The sequence below is a fragment of the Dermacentor variabilis genome, chromosome 5, assembly GCF_050947875.1.
Source record: "Dermacentor variabilis isolate Ectoservices chromosome 5, ASM5094787v1, whole genome shotgun sequence".
NCBI lineage: Eukaryota > Metazoa > Arthropoda > Arachnida > Ixodida > Ixodidae > Dermacentor > Dermacentor variabilis.
Genome location: NC_134572.1, coordinates 8,412,470 through 8,436,001, shown reverse-complemented (window position 1 = coordinate 8,436,001; position 23,532 = coordinate 8,412,470). Strand labels below are relative to the sequence as shown.

Genomic DNA, 23,532 nt, shown 5'->3' with positions numbered 1-23,532 from the left:
TGGATGTCATTGGAAATAATAATCGTCATGACATCGCCTTCTAACGAATGATAACGAATGAGTTTTTTGTTACGAAATATTTTTATGGCGATCGTTGATGCGGTCTTCATTACATATACTATGACAGAATTCAGGATCTTCTTGCTATAGTTCTTACATTGTTGGATGTATGCGTCATACTTTTATTCTGTTTCCACACTTCTTGTTTCACATGTACGATGAGCCATGCAAGCGAAACCCTTTGCCAAAGCATGTACGTAGCCTTTCTGCACACGTGCTGTTTGTATGCCAGTTGGTGCACGCATGTGTTCGCCAGCACGTGCTTCGTCATCACCATGTTACGTCTTAATACGGCGATGAGCATTCCTTCGACGTTTCCCACAGGGCAGTTCTTTCATCAGCGCACACCCATACGACTCCGAGGCCCGATATAGACTCTGACGCGAAAAGCAGCTGACTTCGAGGTGACAACAACCGCCGCACTCCGTGGAAGCGGTTACCACCGCGAAGACTACTCTACCTGAACCTGACCCTGACAAGCTGAACTAATTGATGAAAGGGGCCAACGGCGAGGTCTACCGTGTGAAGTGTCGACCTCGGTTTCCCAGATTACCGCGCAGTTGCGCCATATAGGGGGGGGGGGCGCAATGGTGGAACATAGGAGGCGGAGCCGCCGCAACGGTGCAACGTCATGGGAGCGATTTTGCGACCGATTCGACTATTCTGGTTGGCCGAGACACAGTCATCTGGTCTCCTAGGGAAGACGAAGGTTTCAAAAGCAGGGACTTTTGGTGCAGTGAGATGTCCTGGCGTGTTCTGATGTGAGCTGAGACATTTAATATGCTCCTACATGGAGTGGGCTTCCGTATCTGGAGCCAGTGGTATTAAAGTAAAATAAACCCTTTTTTTCTTCATTCCTACTATCCGACGTACTCATTCCTGTGCAGAGTGCATTCCTGATTGATTGATGTTGGATGTTTAATGGCTCAAGGGCCAGGTACGGCCAGAGAGCGCCATGCTAGTGTTACAGAGTTCGTCGTTGTCTGATGGTTTCTGTGAATTTAATGTGATGTGGCTGTAAAGGGGCCTAGAAGAGTTGGTGCAAATTGCATAAAATCTATGCGTAATAAAATTATGGCATGACTATTGACGTGTACTATGAACGCTAAAATGCATGGGGAAAGAATGATGCAATATACAAAATATGTGAGATGCTAAACTTGTCTAGAGCATTTCTGCCTCACCAGAGCCCTTGAAAGCCAAGGGCCTAGAGGCATTTGCTATACAAAGAAAACTACCGTAGAGGCATCCTCCGGAAAGAGGATTAACTACGAAATTAATGGGCTCGTAACGTGTAGCACAACATCTTTCAAGAAAGTGAGGACTGCTTTGGTCTTAAAAAGCGGTTCTTCACCAAGAAACATGGCCGGATGCAGAGGGACGCGATGGCGGTATGCAAATGGAAAATGTTTCCTCCTGTCTCTTTCGGCTTCTCGGCACTCCAGGAAGGCGTGGAGGACGGTCAGCCTGTCGCCACATCTACCACAGGTTGGAGGTTCGTTACCGGTAAGGAGAAAGTTATAAGTGCCGAATGTGTGTCATATTCTTAGTCTAGTGAATAGGTCGTCTGTTCTTCGTGTTTTCGTAGTTGGGTGCCAGAAACCTAACTTGGGCTTAATTAGGTGAAGCTTATTACTCATTTCTGCGTCCCACAAGCGTTGCCAGTGGCTTCGCAGTTTGTTTCTTTGGAAAGGCTTCATGTCTGTGGCAGGGACTGCAACAGAACGAATACCCTCCGATGCTATTGATTTGGACATCTCGTCTGCAAGCACATTTCCCTCGATTCCTCTATGGCCCAGCATATTACTAGATGTCTGTGTGATAAGTATATGTTACATAAGATGAGCACGGTTCATTGAAGACAGGATTTGTATGCTTTTGTAATGAAATGAGTGCTTTTACAAGATTAACGAGTCTGTGAATACGATTGCTCTGTCAAGTTTCAGTTTCCTTATATGTTTTACTGCAGACAGTACTGTGTAGGCTTCTGCAGTGAAGATACTTGTTAGGGTGTTCAACAGGTCAGTCTCAGAAAGAGAGGGACAAACAGCAGCGTAGGATACGCCAACATGGGATTTTGACGCGTCTGTGTAGAATTTGGAGCAGGAGTACTTCGACTGAAGCTCACCGAAATGCATAGCAATTTCAAGCTAAGGAGCGTGCTTTGTGACCTTTACAAAGGATACGTCACATTCTATCACCTGCCACTCCCAGGGCTTTAATAGCTTAGTTGGAGGTATTAGGCTATGTTCCAGTATGGGGACATCCATTTCTTCACTAAGCTCTCTTATACGCAGTGACAAAGAAAGTCTCATAGAGGGTCTGTTATGAAGAAGTATTTCACACGCCAAGTCGTTAACTGTCGTGTAACATGGATGTTCCTTATTAGAGCGCACTTTGAGAAAATAGGTGAAGCTGATGTATGTTCTGTGGAAATGGAGAGACCCCTCCTCTGACTCTACGTATAGACTTTCGACAGGGCTTGTTCTAAAGGCGCCAGTGGCCAGGCGGATACCCAGGTGGTGGACTGCGTCCAACATCTTTAGCGCGCTCGGGGTGGCAGAGTGATAAACCAGGGCACCATAGTCCAGTCGTGATCGAACTAGGCTCTTATAAAGATTCAGTAAACACTTACTGTCGCTACCCCATGTTGTGTGGGATAGGATTTTAAGTAGATTCATTGTTTTAAGACATTTTGCTTTAAGATATTTTATGTGCGGAATGAAGGTAAGCTTGGAGTCAAGTATGACACCTAAGAATTTGTGTTCCTTGTTGACAGGGATTTGTTGCCCATATATTTCGACAGTGGGATCTGCCCCTTTCTTCCTGGTGAAAAGAACACAAGAACTTTTGTTGGGGTTAACTTTGAACCCGTTTGCGTCTGCCCACTTGGAAACTTTGTTCAAGCACTGTTGTACGTGTCTCTCACAGACTGTTAGGTTAAAAGATTTGAAACCTACTTGTATGTCGTCTACGTAGACAGAATAAAAAATAGGTGGTGGTAATACTTTACGAAGCGTGTTCATTTCAACGACAAAGAGCGTGAAACTCAGTACGCTTCCCTGGGGTACCCCAGTTTCCTGTATGAATGCACGCGACAGCGCATTACCTATTTTCACCCGGAATGTACGGTTGTGCAGGTAGCTTCCTATAATGTTCAACGTAGTGCCGCGGATGCCCAACGTTGATAGGTCACGCAGGATTCCATAGTGCCAAGTTGTATCGTACGCCTTTTCCATGTCGAGAAACACGGATAAGAATGATAGTTTATGCACGAAGGCGTCACGAATGTTTGCTTCGATGCGCACTAGATGGTCGGCTGTAGATCGTTCTACTCTAAACCCACACTGATATGGATAAAGAAATTTATTTAGTTCAAGGAAGTGTAAAAGTCGACGGTTTATCATTTTTTCAAAAAGTTTGCATATACAACTTGTGAGGGCACTTGGGCGGTAACTTGTTACTCATGTGGGGTCTTTCAGAATAGGAATGATAAGGGCTTCTTTCCATGCGGTAGGGAGGTACCCCACAGCCTATATAGCGTTAAAAAGATCTAGCAGGGTAATTTGAGTATCACTGGGGAGATGTTTAATCATGTCGTACATGATCCTATTGGGTCCAGGTGCAGAGCTATGACATGCAGTCAGGGAGGCTCTCAACTCGGCAATGTTAAAAGGCGCGTTAAAGGGTTCGTTCTGTCTGCATTTGCGGTCGATAGCCTTGCGTTCTGCTACTTGTTTGTGTTTTAGGAATGCCTTGGTATAACTACCAGAACTAGAAACGCGCTGGAAGTGTTCGCCAATGGCGCCAGCTTGCTCTTCCAAGCTGTTCGCTTCACCGTTCACTAGGGGCAACGGATGAATTTCTTGTCCATGTAGCCTTTTCAGCCCATCCCATACTTTAGCATCTTGTGTATATGAATTGATACTTGAGAGAAACCTCTGCCAGCTTGTCCTCTTTGCCTGTCGTCGCGTCCTTCTTCCCTGTGATTTAACCTGTTTAAATTCTATTAGATTTTCGGCTGTAGGACTTTCCCGTAGTTGGCTCCAAGCTTTATTTTGTCTCTTCCGACACTCTCTACAATCATCATTCCACCAGGGGACCCGTCTTTTGGATGAGGTGCCTCTTGTTTGAGGAATGAACTTTTCAGCGGCGTCAATGATAAAACCGTTGAAGTACGAAACAGCATGATCTATAGTAAAATTGTCTATAAAATCCCGTGATATGTGGGCGGATTCCCTAAAACGTTTACAGTCAGCTGAGGCCAGTTTCCAGCGAGGGAAGTGTGGAGGAAAATCAAGTTTGTTTACAAAGTTCAGCGTTACTGGGAAGTGGTCATTCCGAATGGGTTTTTCATTACATACCATTCTAGATTGGGAAAGATGGAAGCGGAGCCGATCGCCAGGTCTATTGATGAGTACGAGTTATGATGTGGTCTATAATATGTTGGTTCTTTCTTATTAAAGAGGCACGCACCGGAGGTTAAAAGGAAATTTTCAATGATCGGAGCTCCTACTCTACAGCCCAAGTAGAAAGGGCCGAAAGCCACAGAACTGGAAACCCCCCTCTGAAATTGACATTAATCTCTACACCAATTGCGGAGATCCCATTCCCAAAGTCGCGTCCATTCGAATCTTGGGAATGACACTCGAAGGGGCGGGCTCGAATAACATCACCATTCAAAAACTAGCAAAAAAGACGGACAGCGTCATCGGTCTAATCAGGCGGGTAGCTAACAGAAGGAGAGGCCTGAGCGAAGAGAATCTGTTAAGGCTAGTCCACGCTTTCTTGTTGTGCCATTTTACGTACGTAGCGGCCATGCACGTCTGGAAGAGGGCCGAGCGAGACAAGCTAAATGCCATGATAAGGAGGGGGATCAAGAGCGCGCTCGGACTACCCAACTACACACGCACCGACCGACTCCTGCAGTTGGGTATTCATAATACCCTGGAAGAGATTGCAGAAGCACAAGAAAGGGCACAGATTCTCAGGCTCTCGGGCACCAGGGCGGGCAGACGACTCCTAACTGAGATGGGCGTCCCCCCGGCCACTGTCGAAGATGCCTACCAGGGCCTTCCGAAAGAGCAGAGAGATAACATCATCATATCGCCCGCCCCGCGCAATATGCATCCCCAGCGCAACGTGGAAAGAAGGAAGGCCAGAGCGGTAGCGCTCCTACGCCGCGCAACCGAACTCCCTGGCGGCAGCTGCTTCGTTGACGCGGCCCAGTATGCAAACAGCAACAATTTCACGGTAGTTTCAATCAACCACAGAGGTTCGACCGTTAACGCCGCTTCGGTACGAAGCACGTCGTCGCATGCGGCCGAGCAAGTGGCCATTGCCTTGGCCCTCCTGGACGACGGACATGCCAATATCTTTAGCGACTCCAGGGCAGCCATCCGCGCCTTCAGCGTTGGCGCCGTGTGTAAGGAAGCCTGTCGCATCCTCGAAGGCAAAAGCATCGCCACCCACACTCTCACGTGGTTCCCCGCTCACATGGGATCCATCATGGGAGGCCCCGGAAACCTCAACGAGCTGGCCCACTCCAAGGCGCGAGGTCTCGCTTTCCGCGACCATGGAGAACTCCAACGCCGGCCCGCAGTGGTGGAGAATAGAGATCAACCGACCACATACAACGAAATTGCGCAGCACTTTTATCTCGGCAGGAGAGACTTTCCCCTTCCCCACAAGAAGTTAAATAGAGCGCAGGCATTGACCCTCAGATTATTGCAAACAGGTTCATATCCCAACCCGGCTTTATTCCACAAAATTTATCCCGACACCTATGCCACTAGTTCTTGCAGGCACTGCAATGACATCGCTAGCCTAGACCATATGCTCTGGCGTTGCCCCTCGTTACGAGGCACGGAACAAATCAATGTGGACAAGTGGCTCTCCGCTATCAAGAGCCCCGATGCCGGGGCGCAACTATGGGCTGTCCAGAGGGCCCACGATGCGGCGGTCGGGCAAGGCCTGACTGTCCCAACGTGGGAGCGGCCCGCAGCGCGCTGAGTCGCGTACCTCAGGACCTTATTAAAGTTTTGCATCCATCCATCCATCCAATGAGTCGACCTCTCGCGTCGCATCGTGAGTCTCCCCACATCGTGTTATGAGCGTTAAAATCTCCCACGAATATATAAGGCTCGGGGAGCTGGTCAATGAGATTATAAAAGACTGTCTTTTCGAGATGATGGGTCGGGGGTATATAAATGGTACATACAGTGACGAACTTATTAAACAAAATGGCCCGAACTGACACTGCCTCAAGGGGTGTCTGAAGGGCGACGTGTCGGCAAGCTACCGTCTTGTCGGCTACTATTGCTACGCCGCCGGAGGTATGTGCCTCGTCACGGTCTTTTCGGAAGATTGTGTAGTTCCGAAGAAAATTTGTGTTGGTAGGTTTGAGATGCGTCTCTTGAACACACAGCAACTTGGAATTGTGTTTGTGTATTAGTTCTCTAATGTCGTCAAGGTTATAAAGAAGACCTCTAACGTTCCATTGCAGCATTTGTGTCTCCATTATGGTAAATGTGTTGGGTGCTGTGTGTTTGAGAGATAAGGATTAACTCACGGGCACTTTCGAAGCCCCGTGACGGCAGTTTTGTCTTTCTTGGAGCGGTCGAAAGATGCTTGCCGCTCCTTAGGCGCTGCTGGCGCTGTCTGGCTCGTCGTTGTGCCCATCGCCTCTTGCGAGGCGCTGGACATGCGCTCTTCCGAGCGCTTTGTTTGACATGAAGGCCTCGGCACGTTGGACGAGACCTTTGAGGCCACCTGCCTGGAGGTAGACGGCTCCGCCTGCTGGGTTGGCGTAGCAGCGCTAGCTGCAGCCGCCGGGGGGGGGGGGGGGGAGGGGTAGATGGCGTCACTACCGCCACAATGGGTGTGGGTCGGAGAGCCGCCGGAGACCGTTTTGGCGCTGCCCCCTGACGCACCACTTCGGAAAAGCTGCTCTTAGGCAGGTATGACACCCGCCTACATGCCTCCTTGAACGATATATTTTCTTTCACTTTGATCGTGACAATTTCTTTTCCTTTTTTCCAAGACGGGCACGACCGCGAGTACGCGACTTGCCCTCCATCACTGTTTACACAATGCAGAGAGTTCTCGCAAGCTTCAGACGTGTGTTCATGGGCACTGCATTTCGCACATGTTTGGCGGCCTCGGCAGCTCTGCTAGCTGTGGCCAAAACGTTGGCGTTTGAAACATCTGAGGGGATTAGGCACATATGGTCTAACACGGAGCTTGATGTACCCGACCTCTACAGACTCGGGCAGAATACTTGAGCCGAATATGAGTATTAGGTGTTTGGTCGCAATTTCTTTACCATCCCGCCTCAGCTTAATTCTCTTGACAGTGACAACATTCTGCTCACTGAAGCCCTCAGGATCTCAGCCTCTGTCAGCTGGAGCAAATCATCATCCGAGACAACGCCGCGGGTGGTGTTCAGAGTACGGTGCAGAGTTACTGACACGGGAACATCCCCAAATGGCACTACACTGGGCAATTTTTCATATTCTTTCTGGTCATGCAGTTCTAAGAGGAGGTCACCACTTGCCATCGTTGATGCCTTGTAGCCTGGACAAAGGACATCAGTTAAAGACTTTGAAACTAGAAATGGGGAGATTGTGCGCACTTGGTTATCTCATTTTTCCGAGTTAATGACGTGAACTCGTGGGAAGTTGGGTCTTTGACGTCCAAAGAACTGAAATACATCTTCGGTGCACCCTCTTTTCTGAGGGCGATCTGGGAGGGGAGGAAAGGAGCTTGCCACAGAAGAAAGTAATTTTCGGCAATAACACCAGCCACCCACCATGGAGCCCTACAAGGGGACGCTAAAGGGACTGTAAAAACAGGTCCTTCAAACGCCAGCTGTACGTTATCACTTTAACCAAATATTAGATAACCTAGGTTGGCTATTCACACAAGGTTAACCCTTGCTTCCTGGAAAAATCAGAAGTAAGCGGAAGCTAGGAGAAGACAGGAAAGATGAAAAGTGAGAGAAAGACGAAGGCTGAAGGGAGACAGAGACAGGAAAAGGCAACTAGCGATTTCCCCTAGGTGGGTCAGTCCGGGGGTGCCATCTATGTGAAGCAGAGGCCAAAGAGGTGTGTTGCCTCCGCCGTTGGGGGGGGGGGGGGGGGACGCCTTAAAGGTCCAAACACCCAGCATCGACTCAACCTCCAGGATACCCCTTTCCCCAGACACGGCTAAGCCGCGCACGGCTACACGCGGGAGGGCCCAACCCTCGTGTGCTCGGGTACCGTGGTGTCGCAACACACCAAACGCCTGCTGACGCAGACACCCCTGCGGGACGGGTGGATTCCTGGCCTAAACGCTACTCCAAGCAACAACAACCAGCATTTGCGTCCAAAAAGAGCCGTTTGCCATCAAGTCTAAATTTATTTTATTTGCTACAATGAAGAAGTAAAGCTTGTTCTCCAATGCAATGTAAAATTTTAAGCAATTATTGAATAACTTACCAAGGCGCCGAAGCTGTGGCCAATCTCGTGGGCCACTGTGACTTCACTGACAGCCAGGGCAACCGGTCCGCCGTGCAGGTACAACGTTATGACGCCCGTGTTCAGCGCCATGCGCCGGATGCCCTCTCGAGTGTTCACTGACCGGAATTTCTCGCACGCACCTCCGAGCTTGTCTGCACATGAGCAGCGCGCATACCATAAACAGAGGCGCACGTCCTTTGCGTGTTACTGAGAGTGATCGCAAGAACTGTTTGCTTTGTCCTGAGCATGTGGACATGTTGTAGGGCACAAAAAAATATATATAACGATGTCACCTCACCCGAGCAGTCCGCTTACCTCGTTTTTGTTCTACGTAGGGATAAAAGGAATGACCGCCTTTTTAATTGTCGTAAAGCCTTCAAGTCTCCAAATAGGATCGGACATACACCGTGCGGCGGCTGCCCGCGTCCAGCCAGGGAGGCAGTAGCCATCCTTGACTGGAAGCTAATGTCGTCTCAGGGCACGCTCACTGCGTAAGACCTGCAACACTGTTCAGGAGAATTCAGGATGAACTACCCAACGAGCTGGTGCTTAGAGAAGTCTTCGCAGTTTATTTTCCACGTATGAATGAACAGCGCAAGCATAGTGGCGCACTTCTCTCATAATCCCGTGAAAGAAACAAGAGGAAGCTGTAGCTAGGGGGCTCCTATATAAATACGTGGGAAAGGAGAAATCATTTTTCTCGCCAACCGCTGCACCAAATTTGATGATGTTTGCTGCATTTAAAAGGAAAAAGTTAAAATCTAGTGACTGTTGGTAGCGAATTTTGAAGCGAACCTTTTTTTGCGCCTTCCTTCAACCTTTCCACTGCTGCTGCTCCTGTTTTGCACGCCGCGTCCGGGGGTGGTTCAGAGCATGCATATACATGGGAGGAGCGTGGCAGAGACGAAATGCGTCGCGAGAAATTCGTTTGGACCTTTCCATCGCGTGTGCACACTGCCCTCTGGAGCTCCCTGGACGTCGTCACATTAAGTTCTTGACAGCTATAATTATCCGTGATTCCCGCAAAAGCTTTGCAGAGACTGCAGCGCTTACCCTTCTACTAACGTACAAGTCCTGCGGAGAGGTTGATAAAATGGTAGAGAGGGAGCAGGGAGAAGAGGCACAAAATAAGCTGAACCAGCGCAGTCGGGGAACGAATGTCGAATAGTCTTGCCGCTATTCGCTCGCAGTTCCCACAAAATAAAAGGAGGGGGAGAGGCCGTGAGAGGGAAAAGGTGAAGTGATTAGACAAGAAAATGCTACTACTATAGACACGACACGATATAGCGATAGAGGGCGAACTGAAGTTGCGGTACTGTCCGTGTCTTCTATTTCTCAAAAATAAACACCATGAAAATTTGTCAAGCGGACAATTGAAGCCGGGCGCGCACGCGCTAGGCCTTAATAAATCAGTGTAGGGTTTAGGCGACACTACGGAAGCGGTAGCGCGTCAAATCAACACTTCTGTGCCCACCGCAGCAAATGTTCCAACCGCGGCCACCGAATTTCAATGGGAGCAAAATACAAGAACGGTGGTTCACTTAGATTTCGGTGCATGTTAAGGAACACCAGTGTATGAAAATTAATCAGTAGTCCGTCACTACGGCGTGACTCATAATGCGATTGGGGTTTTGGCACGCACAGCCCCATAATTCTGCCAACATTTCTGCCGCGATGCAATGTGCCGTGAGGGGCAATGACAATGCTCAGCCCTCTCATAGGTTACAAACAATGACACACAACAACGCCTCAAGGAAACACGTTTCCCTGTGTGTTCTGCGTACGACGCTGAGAAACAGCAGTGGTGTACGCACGGCCACATTTACCACCAACTCTCTACTTTCGTGTTGCATTAAACGCTGAAGAAATTAAACATTTGCAGTCAACAACCGCTAATTATCGTTGGTCAAAGGAAACACCACAGAAAGCTCCACTTACATTAACTCACACAGCACGGGATCCGCATAATTTTCCTTTAGGCTGTAAATTTTTTCATAGAACATTGCTGAGAATTGCAAATTTTCAGAAAACAGAACTATCAAGTATATGCCTCTGTCAATCCGCAATGAAAATTGACGTCGCAGTTCTGTAAATTGCATTTACTAGTACATAAAGCGGACAAATTTGTTTTTTTATATATTCTAAAAAAGAACCACTAATATGTGACTAGGACTTTTGCGGAACACCTGTAAGCAATGCAACAAATTCAGGTAAGGTGTAAATTGATATGCTAGAATTTTCACATTTGTCCGCTTTAGATGGTCTAACGGATGCTGTTTGCAGAACTGCGACCTCTTGTCGGGTACCGAGGGCTGGCAGCGGACCAGCGTCGCAGGCTCTCTCGGAACGGACTGTAAGCGCGCGCCGCCCCGACTTTGTCCTCCTCATCTTTCTTGCACTGCCGACCCTGAGCGCCGACCTTTAGCGTCCACGCGTAGCGGCGTCAGTGGGCGTTACAATCTGTTCTTGGTGTAAAGCTGCAAATCGCTAAACTTCTTGCTTATATATATTCTTCAAATTGCCAATTTTTGAAAATTTATTTTAAAATATTCAGGTCCTAAATCGAAATTCGCTTCCAACAGTCACTATAACGTAACTTTTTCTCTCAACTGCAACAAATTTAATTAAAATCGGCCTAGCGGTTATAGCGAAAAAAGGGTTTCCGCGTTTTAAACGTATTTCAATAAGGCGGCATTAGAGTCGGGCCCGAGGTATAGTTTTCTCTCAAGTGACAGCGAGCAGACAGACGGCATTTCTGGATAACATTTCTATGTCCAGCGTTTCTGATAAATACCGCAACTGCCACGTAATATGACGATCCCTCTCACGTTGAATAAAACCGTTCTGTTCTAGCCCTAGACACCAAGCCTTTTCCTGTTGTGCTCTGTCAGCAGCCTGTTTTTCCAAGCTGCAGTGCCGCCGTCTCGCTGGCCACAGCTAAAACCCCTACATCCACGCGCCACCGCCGCTTTCTTAAGTAGCGACAACTTTTGTTGTGCGCCGCCTTTTTCCCTCACACCAAATCCGGTTCCGGTATTTCCGGTTCCGGCATTTCCGGTTTAGAAATTTCCGGTTCCGGCGTTTCCGCTTCCTGGAGTTGCGCTGCGGGAATTTCCGCGTTGACTGCCGTTGGACGATGGTGAGACGCCCGCGCGTGCTTAGCAGAGCTGTGGCAGTCACCATAAGAAGAATGCAAAGGGGACAAGCTGTGTATTCCGCTGAAGTAGTAGTTCGCGGTCGCTGTTTTCCAAATGCACGAAAAACGGCAGTGGTCTCCAAGCGCCCAGGCACTACATTCCACTGTACGTTGTCGCTCGTGCCACAACCCATCGCAGGTTGACGCGAAGCAGCGAACACGAGCAGATCGCTGGTTACAGTAGCCGGTGGTTCTTGGATGGAATCGCATTCACAGTTTCAACCGCAGCTCATGCAATTAAAGCCTTTCCAGCGACGCGAAAGTAAACAACGCTAAAAAACAAAGCGTCACTTCCACTCGCAACAGGAATCTGCAGCTACGTAAGTTCCGCTTGCCGCCGGAAGCTAAGGGAGTGGGAGAGGAGCGTGGAGGAGGAGGGCAGGTTGGCGGTACTTAATCTGGTCGGCGGAAACGTGTATGGAGGGGCTTTAGCCACAGCTATCGCCATTGAAGTCGAACTCTACATACACAGTGTGCTTACGTTTTGAAGGCGTTCTGCTCGCCTTATTCCTCGTTTGTACGTAGGGTATAAGTTCTGATAAGTTCTGAGAGGTTCATCTACTATGATGCTTCAACGTATAACGAATATTATTCGCATGGTTACCGCCAGTGCCTTCAGCCACACAACAGTACACATCTTATGCGCGCGTGCTTTAGCACATGCGTGGCTGCACGTGTGGGAGGGGCCATGCGGTGGTTACCACTAGCGTAGGCCAGATATGCCAGTCCCAGAGTTCCTTCGCCCAAGTCGCGGTTGGTCCAGGCGTACGAAAGGCAAAAGTCGTTGCGCTCCTCCAAAGCGAACAGCTGGAGCATAAGGTTGGCGTCCAAATCATTGCGGCAGAACGGGTTGTTCGCCGCTTCCCCACCTTCGCAGGCGCTGGTGTCGTTGACCTGCGCAATGGAGGCACTGTCCCATCATTCGTGGCGCCGCACACTGTGTGGCTGAAATAAAAGGCCATTTACCAACAAGCAATATATAATTAAAGAACAGGAATAACTTGGGCCTCTGATTAGAATAACGTGCGTATTGACAAAGAACCCTATACGCTACAATGTGGCGCTTGAAGCCTGAATACCAATACTTTCTTTTTTCACACCTGTTTCTCATTCGTCAACCTTGCTCACTAAAAGTAGGCTTGCTACCACGATTGACCGGCTTGTTTTCTTGATAACCACGCACTCCAGTCTACAAAGTGCTTTACAAGCGAGAATCTGACACTGCGCGTTTCTCTTTCCTATGGTGATGACGGAAGGCGGGCTCACCCTGAGGTCTTGTATCACAAATCGCATGCCGACGACGCCTTGGAAGTCGGTGGTGGAGTAGATGATGTTCGTGGACGCCATGTGCGTGCCAACCATAGAAGTGATGCGCTCGTGGGCCACCTTGTCGTCCGCATCTTTGGCGAAGAAGTCGTATAGCATGTGGTCCACGACGATCTACGAGACGAAGAGAACCGAACGTATGGTGTACGCACTGCAAACCGGCCTCCCTTCATTTTCTCAGAAAAAAAAAATCACATTTCATTTTAAGTGATGAGTCAGCCTTGCAACAAATGCTTCGTGCTTCGGTTGCTCGCCCGCTGCAGCGCGTATTGTTAACTGCGGCCTCTGCAATAAATTGGTCCACAAGAAAGGCCAGTCGAACTACAGAAAGTGCCCAGGCGAAATTTTGAAAAATGAAGTAGCGAAAACATTTTATTCTCCGACGCTCGCCGTGTTATACCTAAAGCGGTCTGTCAAATGGCCTTTACAATAGAAGCAAGCAAAAATATTTACGATAAATGTTCCTACGCTCTGCGTTTTACAACTCTCGACGACAAGTGTGATTTGGCAGCCTAAACGCGCAGGGGGATGGTCGCTGTCAACCAACCTTTGGATCACAGTGACCATGCCAGTTCACTATTAGCCCCAAGAACGAACTGCAGGGGCGCTGCGAGCGCCGCTCGCGTGACATCAGGGCAAGGATTCGCGCCTGTCGTCTGCTACAGTTCGGGCCGTGTCCGGGCGCTTTCTGCGGTGTTGTGGTTTGTTCGCCCTCGTTCTCTCTGCTTGTATACGTACGGCGGTAATCTCAAATATGTTTTTACGACGTCTTCAGTGTCGAAAATTTTTTCAAAGAGCTTATTTCTTAGACGACAATGTGCTCTCAAAGGCAACTCTGCAGTGCCAGCCGAAGGAGCGCCTACTAGCCCATTGCGGGTTTTTGATGCGCGGATACGACAACTGCAAATACATAGCATATAATAATCCCGTTATGGTACCATACCTGCCGCGGTGCGACAAGTACGTCACAAACGCTGGCTATATATGACCTCTACAACACTTCCCTTGATTTTAATCCGCTAAAACAGGTTTGCTCATGACGAGTGGTTCATGGTATAATATCGAATTTTTGCATTTCTTCAAAGAAGCGCTCGGCAGTAATACGAGGACTTAACACTGCAGTTTAGATTCTACAAGCACCACTTGCATCCTTAACTGCTTCTCCAAGTTAGGCGGTTCTTCGCGTGTTTATTTTAAGTGGCGGTAATTTGAAGTAAAGCTAATGAAGACTCACAGCTACTTGCAGAATACAAAAAGAGATGTATCAATATATATTCCCTTTTCCATGCTACACGTTCAACTCACTTGAGAAATTTACTGGTGCTTGTTGCTCGAGGAATGTACATGACGAATGTGTTTGGCGAAGTGACACGGGCTGCTCGGCACCAATTTTTTTGTGAAATACGCCTTTTGAACCGTATGGCTGCAGCCGGAAAGAAGTCGAAGCGTCAATCATTAGTAGTATGAGACAATGTGAAGATATCATAATTCCCCGTTGGAGGGTCAAAAAACAAGTGATATATGTAAGGCTTGTGGTGTTTTCTTTATGAAGGTTTGCTAGGTTCTCTTTCATGTACTGATGAAGCGAATAGTTCCCCGTTTCTATAATTAAACAACGCTGCATCGAGGCATGGTGAGGCAGAAAAAGCTTGAATTTTCCTTTTCTGGGAAATCTAAGCTGCGCGGTAGTCGAGAATACTTTAGGCATTCCAATTGGTGCTGTAAAAAAAATGCCGCTATGGTTTCAATTCGAAGTTGTAGTGAACTGATGGGTTTCGCATGCAATGAGTGCCTCGCCATACCGACAGTCGGTTGCTACCGTTGCGTGAGGGGTGTGCCATATATTGTCAATAAAGGCTATTGAGGGCCACCATGAAACATTTCATCGCTTGAAATTGATTGGCTCTCGATCTTAACCACGAAACATTTCTCTCATGTGATTGCTACTATGGTAGGTATGAATCAACTATGTAAATGCTCTACATGACGCGCCGTCGTGTTAGCAGGCATGAGCAATTCGTTTTTGGGAGGCCTGTTTCAGAGAGGGGTGAAAATAACAGCAAACTTTTTCATAAGAAATGCGTGCCTCTCTCTTTTACGCATTAATAAATGGCCATATTTCACTAGAAGAACTCACCAGAGTTATAAGAATCATGATGAAAGTTTCGCTGGGCAAAGCCTTTCTAACACAGTTAACATGTTGACGCCAATTACCAAGATTTTTCTTCCATGTAAAATGCAATGTCTCTCATAGCTAAATAGTAAGGGAATGTTAAGTGTTTAGCGAAGCATCATACACAACTTCGTATGTTGAATTTGCAGAAATTATTTTTACGCAAAATTTATGGACAGACACGCGCATATATGCATTGTAAAACCAGTAGACCCCTTCAACGCTACATAGCTTGCGATATCCAAGCCGCAAATTTTCTCGACTCAAACGCTTTTGAAGAAGAAACCGTGGCTCAGGCATGGCAGCAGAAAGAAGCCGTCAAACCCTTCAACAAGTACGGCTCCAGCCACCCGTACCCCAAGCATACACGAAGGGAACGAGCGCGCGCGGCTGCCGGGCGAGCCGCAGCGAGCGGCGTCCTGGCCATGACGTCACTCACGAGAGGGCGCCACTTCTAATTCTCGCGGCTAATAACCATGCCCTTACCTGCATGTGGCACACTCGCCGAGTGGGGTCCTTGCGTGAACTTGTGCGACGGCCAGAGCGCGACTGTGGCTTGCGCCTACCGCCAGGCGGCGGATCGGCGTAGTCGGGCGAACGCCGAACGCGCCGCTTCCTGCCATCTTGAAAGGGGCGGCGCCATGGATAAGCCTGCGCAAATGCCCCGAGTAATTCATTAATTGTGAGCATAGTTTCACATTAAAATTCATTCAAACGTGAAATGGCGCTTTCTCTAGTCCGAGGAGGAACACTAGAACCTGCTTTACGATCCGATATCGTCATCACATGCCCGAGTGGCAGGGCACCGCAAGTCGCACTGTTCTCTGTACAGTGAATACATTTGTCGCGGTAAACGACAAGCCACAAAGGCAACTCGGCTGTCCTTCACTTGCCAACTGCTGAGCTTCGTTTGGCGTAGGCCGTTGTTGATAAGAGTCGCGACTGCCAATGACAACATCTGCTGCAACCGCCTTTCAGCGACTGCCTGTACATGGTACTTTGGGGCAGACCATTTCTGTTTCCCTGAAAAGTACGTTAGGACCTGTGGACAAACAACCGCCATGTCATTCTAATTTGTGTGCCAGGTTGAAGGCTTTATTTTTCACTGCGTTATGTGTAGCACTCGGGACAATGTATTACTTGCGTTGCGCATGGACTATATGGTATGGGAAATTTTGAAGATCCAAGCTGATACAGAAAATACGGAAGAAAAATGGCCGCCTCGGGCAAGGGCTGGCGTTTCTTATCTTCGCACGGCAATTACGAAGATTTCTTTATGTTCTACGGATTCCGACATCTCCATCGTCTTTCACTGGAGGCTACGGCAGCATATTAGAGGCTTATAACAAATCTTACTGAGGGCAACGAGTAGCGCTCAGCTGATTCGGACTCACGTTTTAGGTTTCGGTCCTTGCATCCGTGTAGTCGTCCTATGTGTGTGTGCCCATAGGTGGTGTCAAGGTTGTTCTTACTCATGTAAACTTGTTTCTTTAAACAAGGTTAAATAAAGTATACAGTGATAAGTGCATATAAGCAGCATTTATTTATTTTATTTATTCAAATACCCTAAAGGCCCAGCAGGCATTACATAGGGGGGGAAACAACAGTTAGTACGAAGCAACGCAGTACTACGATGTGTACAGAAGTCGCTGACCAATAACAGCATGTTGAAGAGAAAAACAAAATATAAAGATACATAGCAACAATCATCAACAAACATTCAATTGTTACAGAGAGTAGCGTTATATATACACACACATGTATTAAGTGAGGAGAGGGGAAGAATGAAGGTTACAGCTCAAGGTGACATTTCAGGCTGGTTACAAACGCTTCGTAATCAATGACAGATGCAATGGTGCTAGGCAGAAGGTTCCATTGACGGATGGCTAGGACGAGCGGCGAATGAAAGAAGAGGTTATTGCCAGCAAAGATGGGTTCGACTTTGAGTTGGTGGTCAATGCGTGGGAATATGCGATGCGCTGGCGTGAGACGGGATATAGCAAAGGAAGAGTGGCTGTGATATAATTTGTGGAAAAAGGACAGCATGGAAAGCGTTCTACGTTTTTCAAGAAGAGGTAACTTGAGAGCTTTCTTTATTTCAGTCACGCTTGCCGTACGCGAGTAGTTCTTCGATATGAATCGAGCGGCTTTATTTTGAAGGGACTCTAATTTTGTTATTAAGTATGCTTGCCATGGGTTCCAAATCAAAGAGGCGTAATCCAACTGCGAGCGCACTAATGTGGTGTATGCTAAATACTTAGTGTCTGCATTAGCTGAACGCAGATTGCGTCTGAGAAATCCGAGTGTTTTAGAAGCCTTGTTAATGACCGTATCTATGTGAATGTTCCATGAAAGGTCGGATGCTAAATGGATCCCTAAATATTTTATGACCGGTACCGATTCTACGGTCATGCCGTTTAGAATGTAATGGCAAGGTTCTGGGTAAGTTTTTGTGGTGAATGTCACGACTTTTGTTTTCGAGGTATTAATTTCCATTTGCCATTGCGTGCACCAATTGTTAATCTTGTCTAAGTCCGATTGTAACTGAAGTGAATCAGAAGGTTCAATTATTTGCCTGCATATCACGCAATCATCTGCAAACAATCTGACCGTAGAACTCAGGTTATTGCTTATGTCATTAATATAAACTAAGAATAAGATAGGTCCAAGTACAGACCCTTGTGGTACTCCAGATTTAACGTGGGAGAGGGTTGATGAATGACCATTAACAAAGACTGATTGGTAGCGATTGGCCAAAAAATTGTTAATCCAAAAAATAACCTTCGAATTTTTGTTCAGATTGTCAAGTTTTTTTATTAGACGTTTGTGTGGAACTTTCTCGAATGCTTTGGCGAAATCTACAAATACGGCGTCTATTTTTGAGTGAGCATGAACAGCGCGATGAAGGTCAGTAATTAATTCGAACAGTTGTGTTTCGCAAGATCGACCGTGGAGGAAGCCGTGCTGATTCGCAAAAAAGAAGTTATGCTTCGTCAGATAGCTCATGATGGCCGATGAGATTATGTGTTCTAGTAATTTGCAGCTGATGTTGGTTAGCGAAATTGTTCTGTAATTTGACGGGTTAGAGGCATCACCAGATTTGAAAACGGGCATGACACGCGCAATTTTCCAGTCGTTTGGGACACAGCCCGTATCTATAGATTGCTGAAAAATTGCGGCTAAGATTGGGCATATTACAGGCTTTGCTATTTTTAGCAATTTAGGACATATTCCATCGGGGCCGGGAGCCGAGTTAATAGGGAGACGGTCTATGGCAGAATATACGCCTTCTGGCGTGACAGTTATGTCAGGCATAGTTTGGTACAGCGTTGGGAATTGTAGGTCAGTAGGTAAGGGGCCCTCATGAGTGAATACTGAGCAGAAAAATTGGTTAAATTCCTCTGCTACTTCAAGGGAAGTAAGAAGATTACCTTCTTTATTTATGGATACTGAGGAGTTTGAACTGTAATTTGGATTAACAACCCGCGAAATTTTTTTAGGATTGTTTTTTAACATGTGTGAAAGGTCACTGTTATAAAACTTGCCCTTCGCTGATTCAATTTCACTTTTGCACAGTTGCTCATGTGTGCGGTAGTTGTTCCAATCGTGTTCAGATGCTGTCAGTTTAGCTTTTGCGTACAACCGTTTCTTTTTCTTTATGCATCGTTTCACATGTCTCGAGAACCATGTGCTTTCTGTAGATGTGGTAGTGGTGACCTTATGCACGTGTTTATCTTTCAGCAGAGTTAGTTTATCACGAATTAGGAACCAGTTCTCATTTGCATCTGGCACATTGAAATAGTGGAAAACATCTGTTTCTTCAAAGTAACAATTTTCTTCAAAAGATAAGCACTATTATTACGTTTTGGTATACTAGTGTCTTTTATTACAAGCACAAACGAAAGGAAAATTTATTTTTCACAAGGACCAAACAAATTTTGATCGAGAGCAGGCAATAACCTTATCTCACAAGATTTCAAGTATTGGCCGTATAATGCTCGTTTCTCCATAATTACACCTCGGCTATATTTAAAAAATGTCTTCAATAGCCATGCAATGTCCTTGTGCTCTGATATTCCCATTCATGACAGTTGCGCAAAGAAAAGCTGTAAGGTTAAGTAATAGGAGGGAAAGCCGAGCGCACACATTAATTAGGTTATGGAGTTTTACGTGGCAAAACCACTTTCTGATTATGAGGCACGCCGTAGTGGAGGACTCCGGAAATTTCGACCACCTGGGGTTCTTTAACGTGCACCTAAATCTAAGTACACGGGTGTTTTCGCATTTCGCCCCCATCGAAATGCGGCAGCTATGGCCGGGATTCGATCCCGCGACCTCGGGCTCAGCAGCCTAACACCATAGCCACTGAGCAACCACGGCGGGTGAGCGCATAAATTTACTCGTGTATACGACCAGTACCGCAGAATGAACTAAATATATGTTTTAATGTGAAAATTTTTAGTAGTGTGACTACAGCGACCCCAGCAGTTCGCCTCGCCCAAGAAGAGGGCTCGTACCAGTGTCTTCCGCGGAGGTTGCTCGAAGTGCGGGGAACAGCTGCGAGCTCCCAGTGTGGCGTTCTGCTTGTGCGGATACGCTTGCAGCTTGTCAAGGCCACATCCACCATGCGGTACGAGCTGTGACGGCCAGCGCACGTCTATGGCAGAGTAGAACACGGTGTGTCCCTTGTTCTGAAGCAGTGGGTACATCCATGCCGGCTCGGCGTAGAAGACGCTCCCGTTTCCTATGCTGATGCGTCCATGGAATACGCCGTCGACGACAGAACCAAGAACTCTACTGCCCGGATCGCCTACAGCGAAGTAGAGCACAGACAGCATCAAGCTGTATGGAGGCAGACAGTTTAGATAGACCAAAGCGACTGCCAACCAATCAAATACATAGAAAGAAAGATAAAGAAAATAGCGATAACAGACATGTGCACAATTAGTTGAGAATGGAAACATTCGCTGTGGTTTGTCGTAGAAACTTATTGTGACGGAGGCGGGCTGAAGTTGCAGATATCACTATCCAGCACCTCCACCAAAGTGTGACGGAGGTCGGAGGTGAAGAAAAAGTATTCAGGGCTATTTACGATATATATGCAGGCACACGAGCAACATTAATGGCGGATAGCTGGCACAGGCGGAACGTCGTCATCTTCGACCCGGTGATCACTTGCTGGGCTGTCGATGCGTACGATCATTACTTAAAGGTAAACAAATTATTCCGGCAATGGCATACATCGTTGCCAAGAGGAGCTTCCCCACATTAAGCCCAATCAATCGACCTTGCGAGCAATATCTATGCAAAAAAAATTAAGTGCGTGAGCTTATAGGAATAGCTTCTGGGTCACTCTATCCCCATGATGAAGACATAAGCTTTCATTACTCAGAAAGACATTCAATGATGGTGGTGAGGCGACCAGCTGGAGACGTCCCAGTTATTGAGGGCTTTCCCTTGAACTTTGGCACCGGTCCAAATGCGTTGATAGAAGGTGATCACGGCTGCATGCTTGTAGACTTAAACTATCCAAAGCAATTTTTTACACCTGACAGGAGTGTAAATATCTGTGTAAAGTCACAAGCTGTCATGATTTGGTATACGTTCCCTGGCTGCTTCCACTAAAGCGGATTTTTTATGTGGCGCACGCATTATAACGATCACCGAAAAATCCTCTGCATACACGGCTAAGCGGTCGAAAGCATCGCGCACTAAAAACATTTCCTAGCAGTCTATACCCGAACACACGTTGCCATGTCATAACATGCGCTGTTCTTGCTTCCCTCTGCGTTTCTTTATAGCCTATATTATTGATCGGTGTTTTAACTTAAAATAGTTTGTCGTACGGTATGAATCCTTGTTGTTTCCGCTTTAACTTGGGTTACATTGAAATGCTTCTTTGATTTCTGCTCTTTAAGTGTTTTTCTGCACTTCCCTTGCACGCTCTGTAATCGAACCCCGCGCCCCAACTTACGACGACGCAACTAGTTCAGGAACAAATAAACAGGGCGTTTGTCATATGTAAGAGTCATGCGGCGCAGAAAGGAAGAGGAGCACGATCTTCATATATCGGTCCCAACGGCACGAGCCCTCGAGGCGCGTGACCCGAGCTGTGATCGAGGGCGAAGCGGCGCCAAGCTGGGATTATCGACGTGGCTCTGGGCCAAGAAGGTTGTAGCGTCAGCATCGCACTGGCCATGGTAGCCATGGAGGGTTGGTCAAGTCCGTGACGTTGGCGGTCCAGGGTGTGGCCATCGACCTCGGCGACGTTCGAGCGAGGCTCCTTGGATCTGCTGCAGCCGCTCACGGCAGTGCCAGCCACTCCAGGAAGGATCCCCCTTCAGAGGCAGACCAACACGTACGATAATCCCCGGAGCGTCTCGCCGGCACTCGAAGAAGTAACGGAGGAACCCGGAGCCAGGCCTAACCGGTGAGGCTGGAGTGACCCGTCACCGACGGAGTTCGGGATACCGGCATCAGAGACGGACGAGTTGACTGGTCAACACCAAGGCAGCAACGTTTACGGAATCGGCCAGAACACCGACTATGATGAAGATCCGACACGCTTCGGACTCGTAAGATACGTGCGACGACAAAAGTCAGTAAGAACGGTCCTTTCTGGTAGCGTCACAGCCGTAGACTAGGGCGGCCTGACTTTCGCGTAGCAAGCGCCAAGGAATAACGCAGCCGGCAATAAGGACATGTTTAGCGTTAATTAACTAGGTATAGCATAAGTGTTAGTATTTCTTCATTGTGTTTTAGTTTGAGTGAGTTTTATTTTGAGTTCGGAGCAATTAAAATCTGTTTGCTCTGCTGCTCTACGTCTCCCAACCCCATCTCCCGTAAGATCCGCACGAAGTTCGGACCCACCTTCCACATGACCGGAGACGATGTGCGAAAGGTCGACGTCCACGGCGCCTCTCGCCGTGGTCATGACAAAGTCGTCGGAAAACGAGGACAGATCCGGGTGCAGTAGGAGGCGAAACTCTCTGGAAATAAATGTCGAAAGGGCATGGATATAAAACTTGGCGTGTTACCACGGTGTTGTATACAACTTCGGGGTTACGTTCATAACTGCTTTTATAATTATTAGTGTACCAATTATGCCGGTGAAATGAACATTATAAATGGTAGTGGCATTCGGTGATGTTTATTACGTCCAAGTCAAAGTGAATATGTGCAATATTCGGTGGGCAGAGAAGATTGCCTTGAACTACGCATGTATGCTATGAGATAAAATCAACCTTGATGGTCGGCGACTTGTACCCACGGACGTGTTTCGCAGTTACACGCACCGTGCGTATAATTGTTCAAAAGGGACCCTCGAATACATGTAATGGCATTGCTGATCATGACCTACATTTATTGATGTATGTTTCACCCAACCTTCCCCAGCAAGATCTTATTTCTTCCCTGCTTGGCCTAACGTAACGAAATTTGATCGGAAATCTGCAAAACACATCCACAAGCATTTATTTTCTCTCGAATCGTTTGTATGAGTTGTGTGTGCCTCCTGTCATAAGAAACAGTACATGTCTGTTATACGTCCAGTTTTTCAACACTTGCTTTCACTGTCTTATATGTGCGAAAATTAATTGATGCTGTCATACACGCTAACCAAGGTTGTACCAATAAAGTTGTAGCTTCGTGATATTAGCGAATAAGTCTGCGTACGGAGAAGCGCATCCTACACCGTCGCCTAAAATAATGCACAGGTAATTTTCGCGTACTTTCCGCCATGTATTCTATGACGCCAGATGTTCAGTGCCTGTTTTCCTTCTGTATTCCCTCATTTGTGCGTAATAAAATACTTCGTTTATAACGGACCAACAAATAGTTTGACACCCACTTCTACAGTGCGCTGACAAATATTAGATAACATGTTTCATTCAAGGCGATGTCTTGTGATTCACGCCTCCATCCTCAGAAGGATGGCTACGACTCTATTAACTGATGATACGAGTTCCTTTGTTGGAATCAAGAATTTGAACATATTACACTGAAGCCGGGCAATATATGGTATCTTTCTTGTGTTTATTCAGCTCCAAGCAAACACTTGTCTGAAAGTAATAAATAATGTTGTTTCTTGTCTACAAAAAAAATTTAAATTACGGGGTTTTATGTGCCAAAACCACTTTCTTATTATGAGGCACGCAGTAGTGGGCGACTACGGAAATTTCGACCACCTGGGGTTCTTTAGCGCGCACCTAAATCTATGTACCACGGGTGCTTTCGCATTTCGCCCCCATCCAAATGCGGCCGCCGTGGCCGGGATT

The 23,532-nt window shown here is 47.3% G+C and overlaps 1 protein-coding gene across 1 annotated transcript; it reads right to left on the bottom strand.

Moving 5' to 3' along the window:
• Nucleotides 1–7,977: 7,977 nt before the first annotated feature.
• Nucleotides 7,978–22,279, bottom strand: LOC142582130 (disintegrin and metalloproteinase domain-containing protein 10-like). Its single transcript, XM_075691526.1, has 7 exons — nt 22,127–22,279; nt 19,774–20,066; nt 15,743–15,907; nt 13,024–13,197; nt 12,393–12,651; nt 8,541–8,713; nt 7,978–8,001 (listed from the first exon to the last, which is right to left on the bottom strand). Exons 1-7 carry the CDS (start codon nt 22,188–22,190, stop codon nt 7,978–7,980), a joined length of 1,152 nt encoding a protein of 383 aa, XP_075547641.1. The 5' UTR covers nt 22,191–22,279.
• Nucleotides 22,280–23,532: the final 1,253 nt, after the last annotated feature.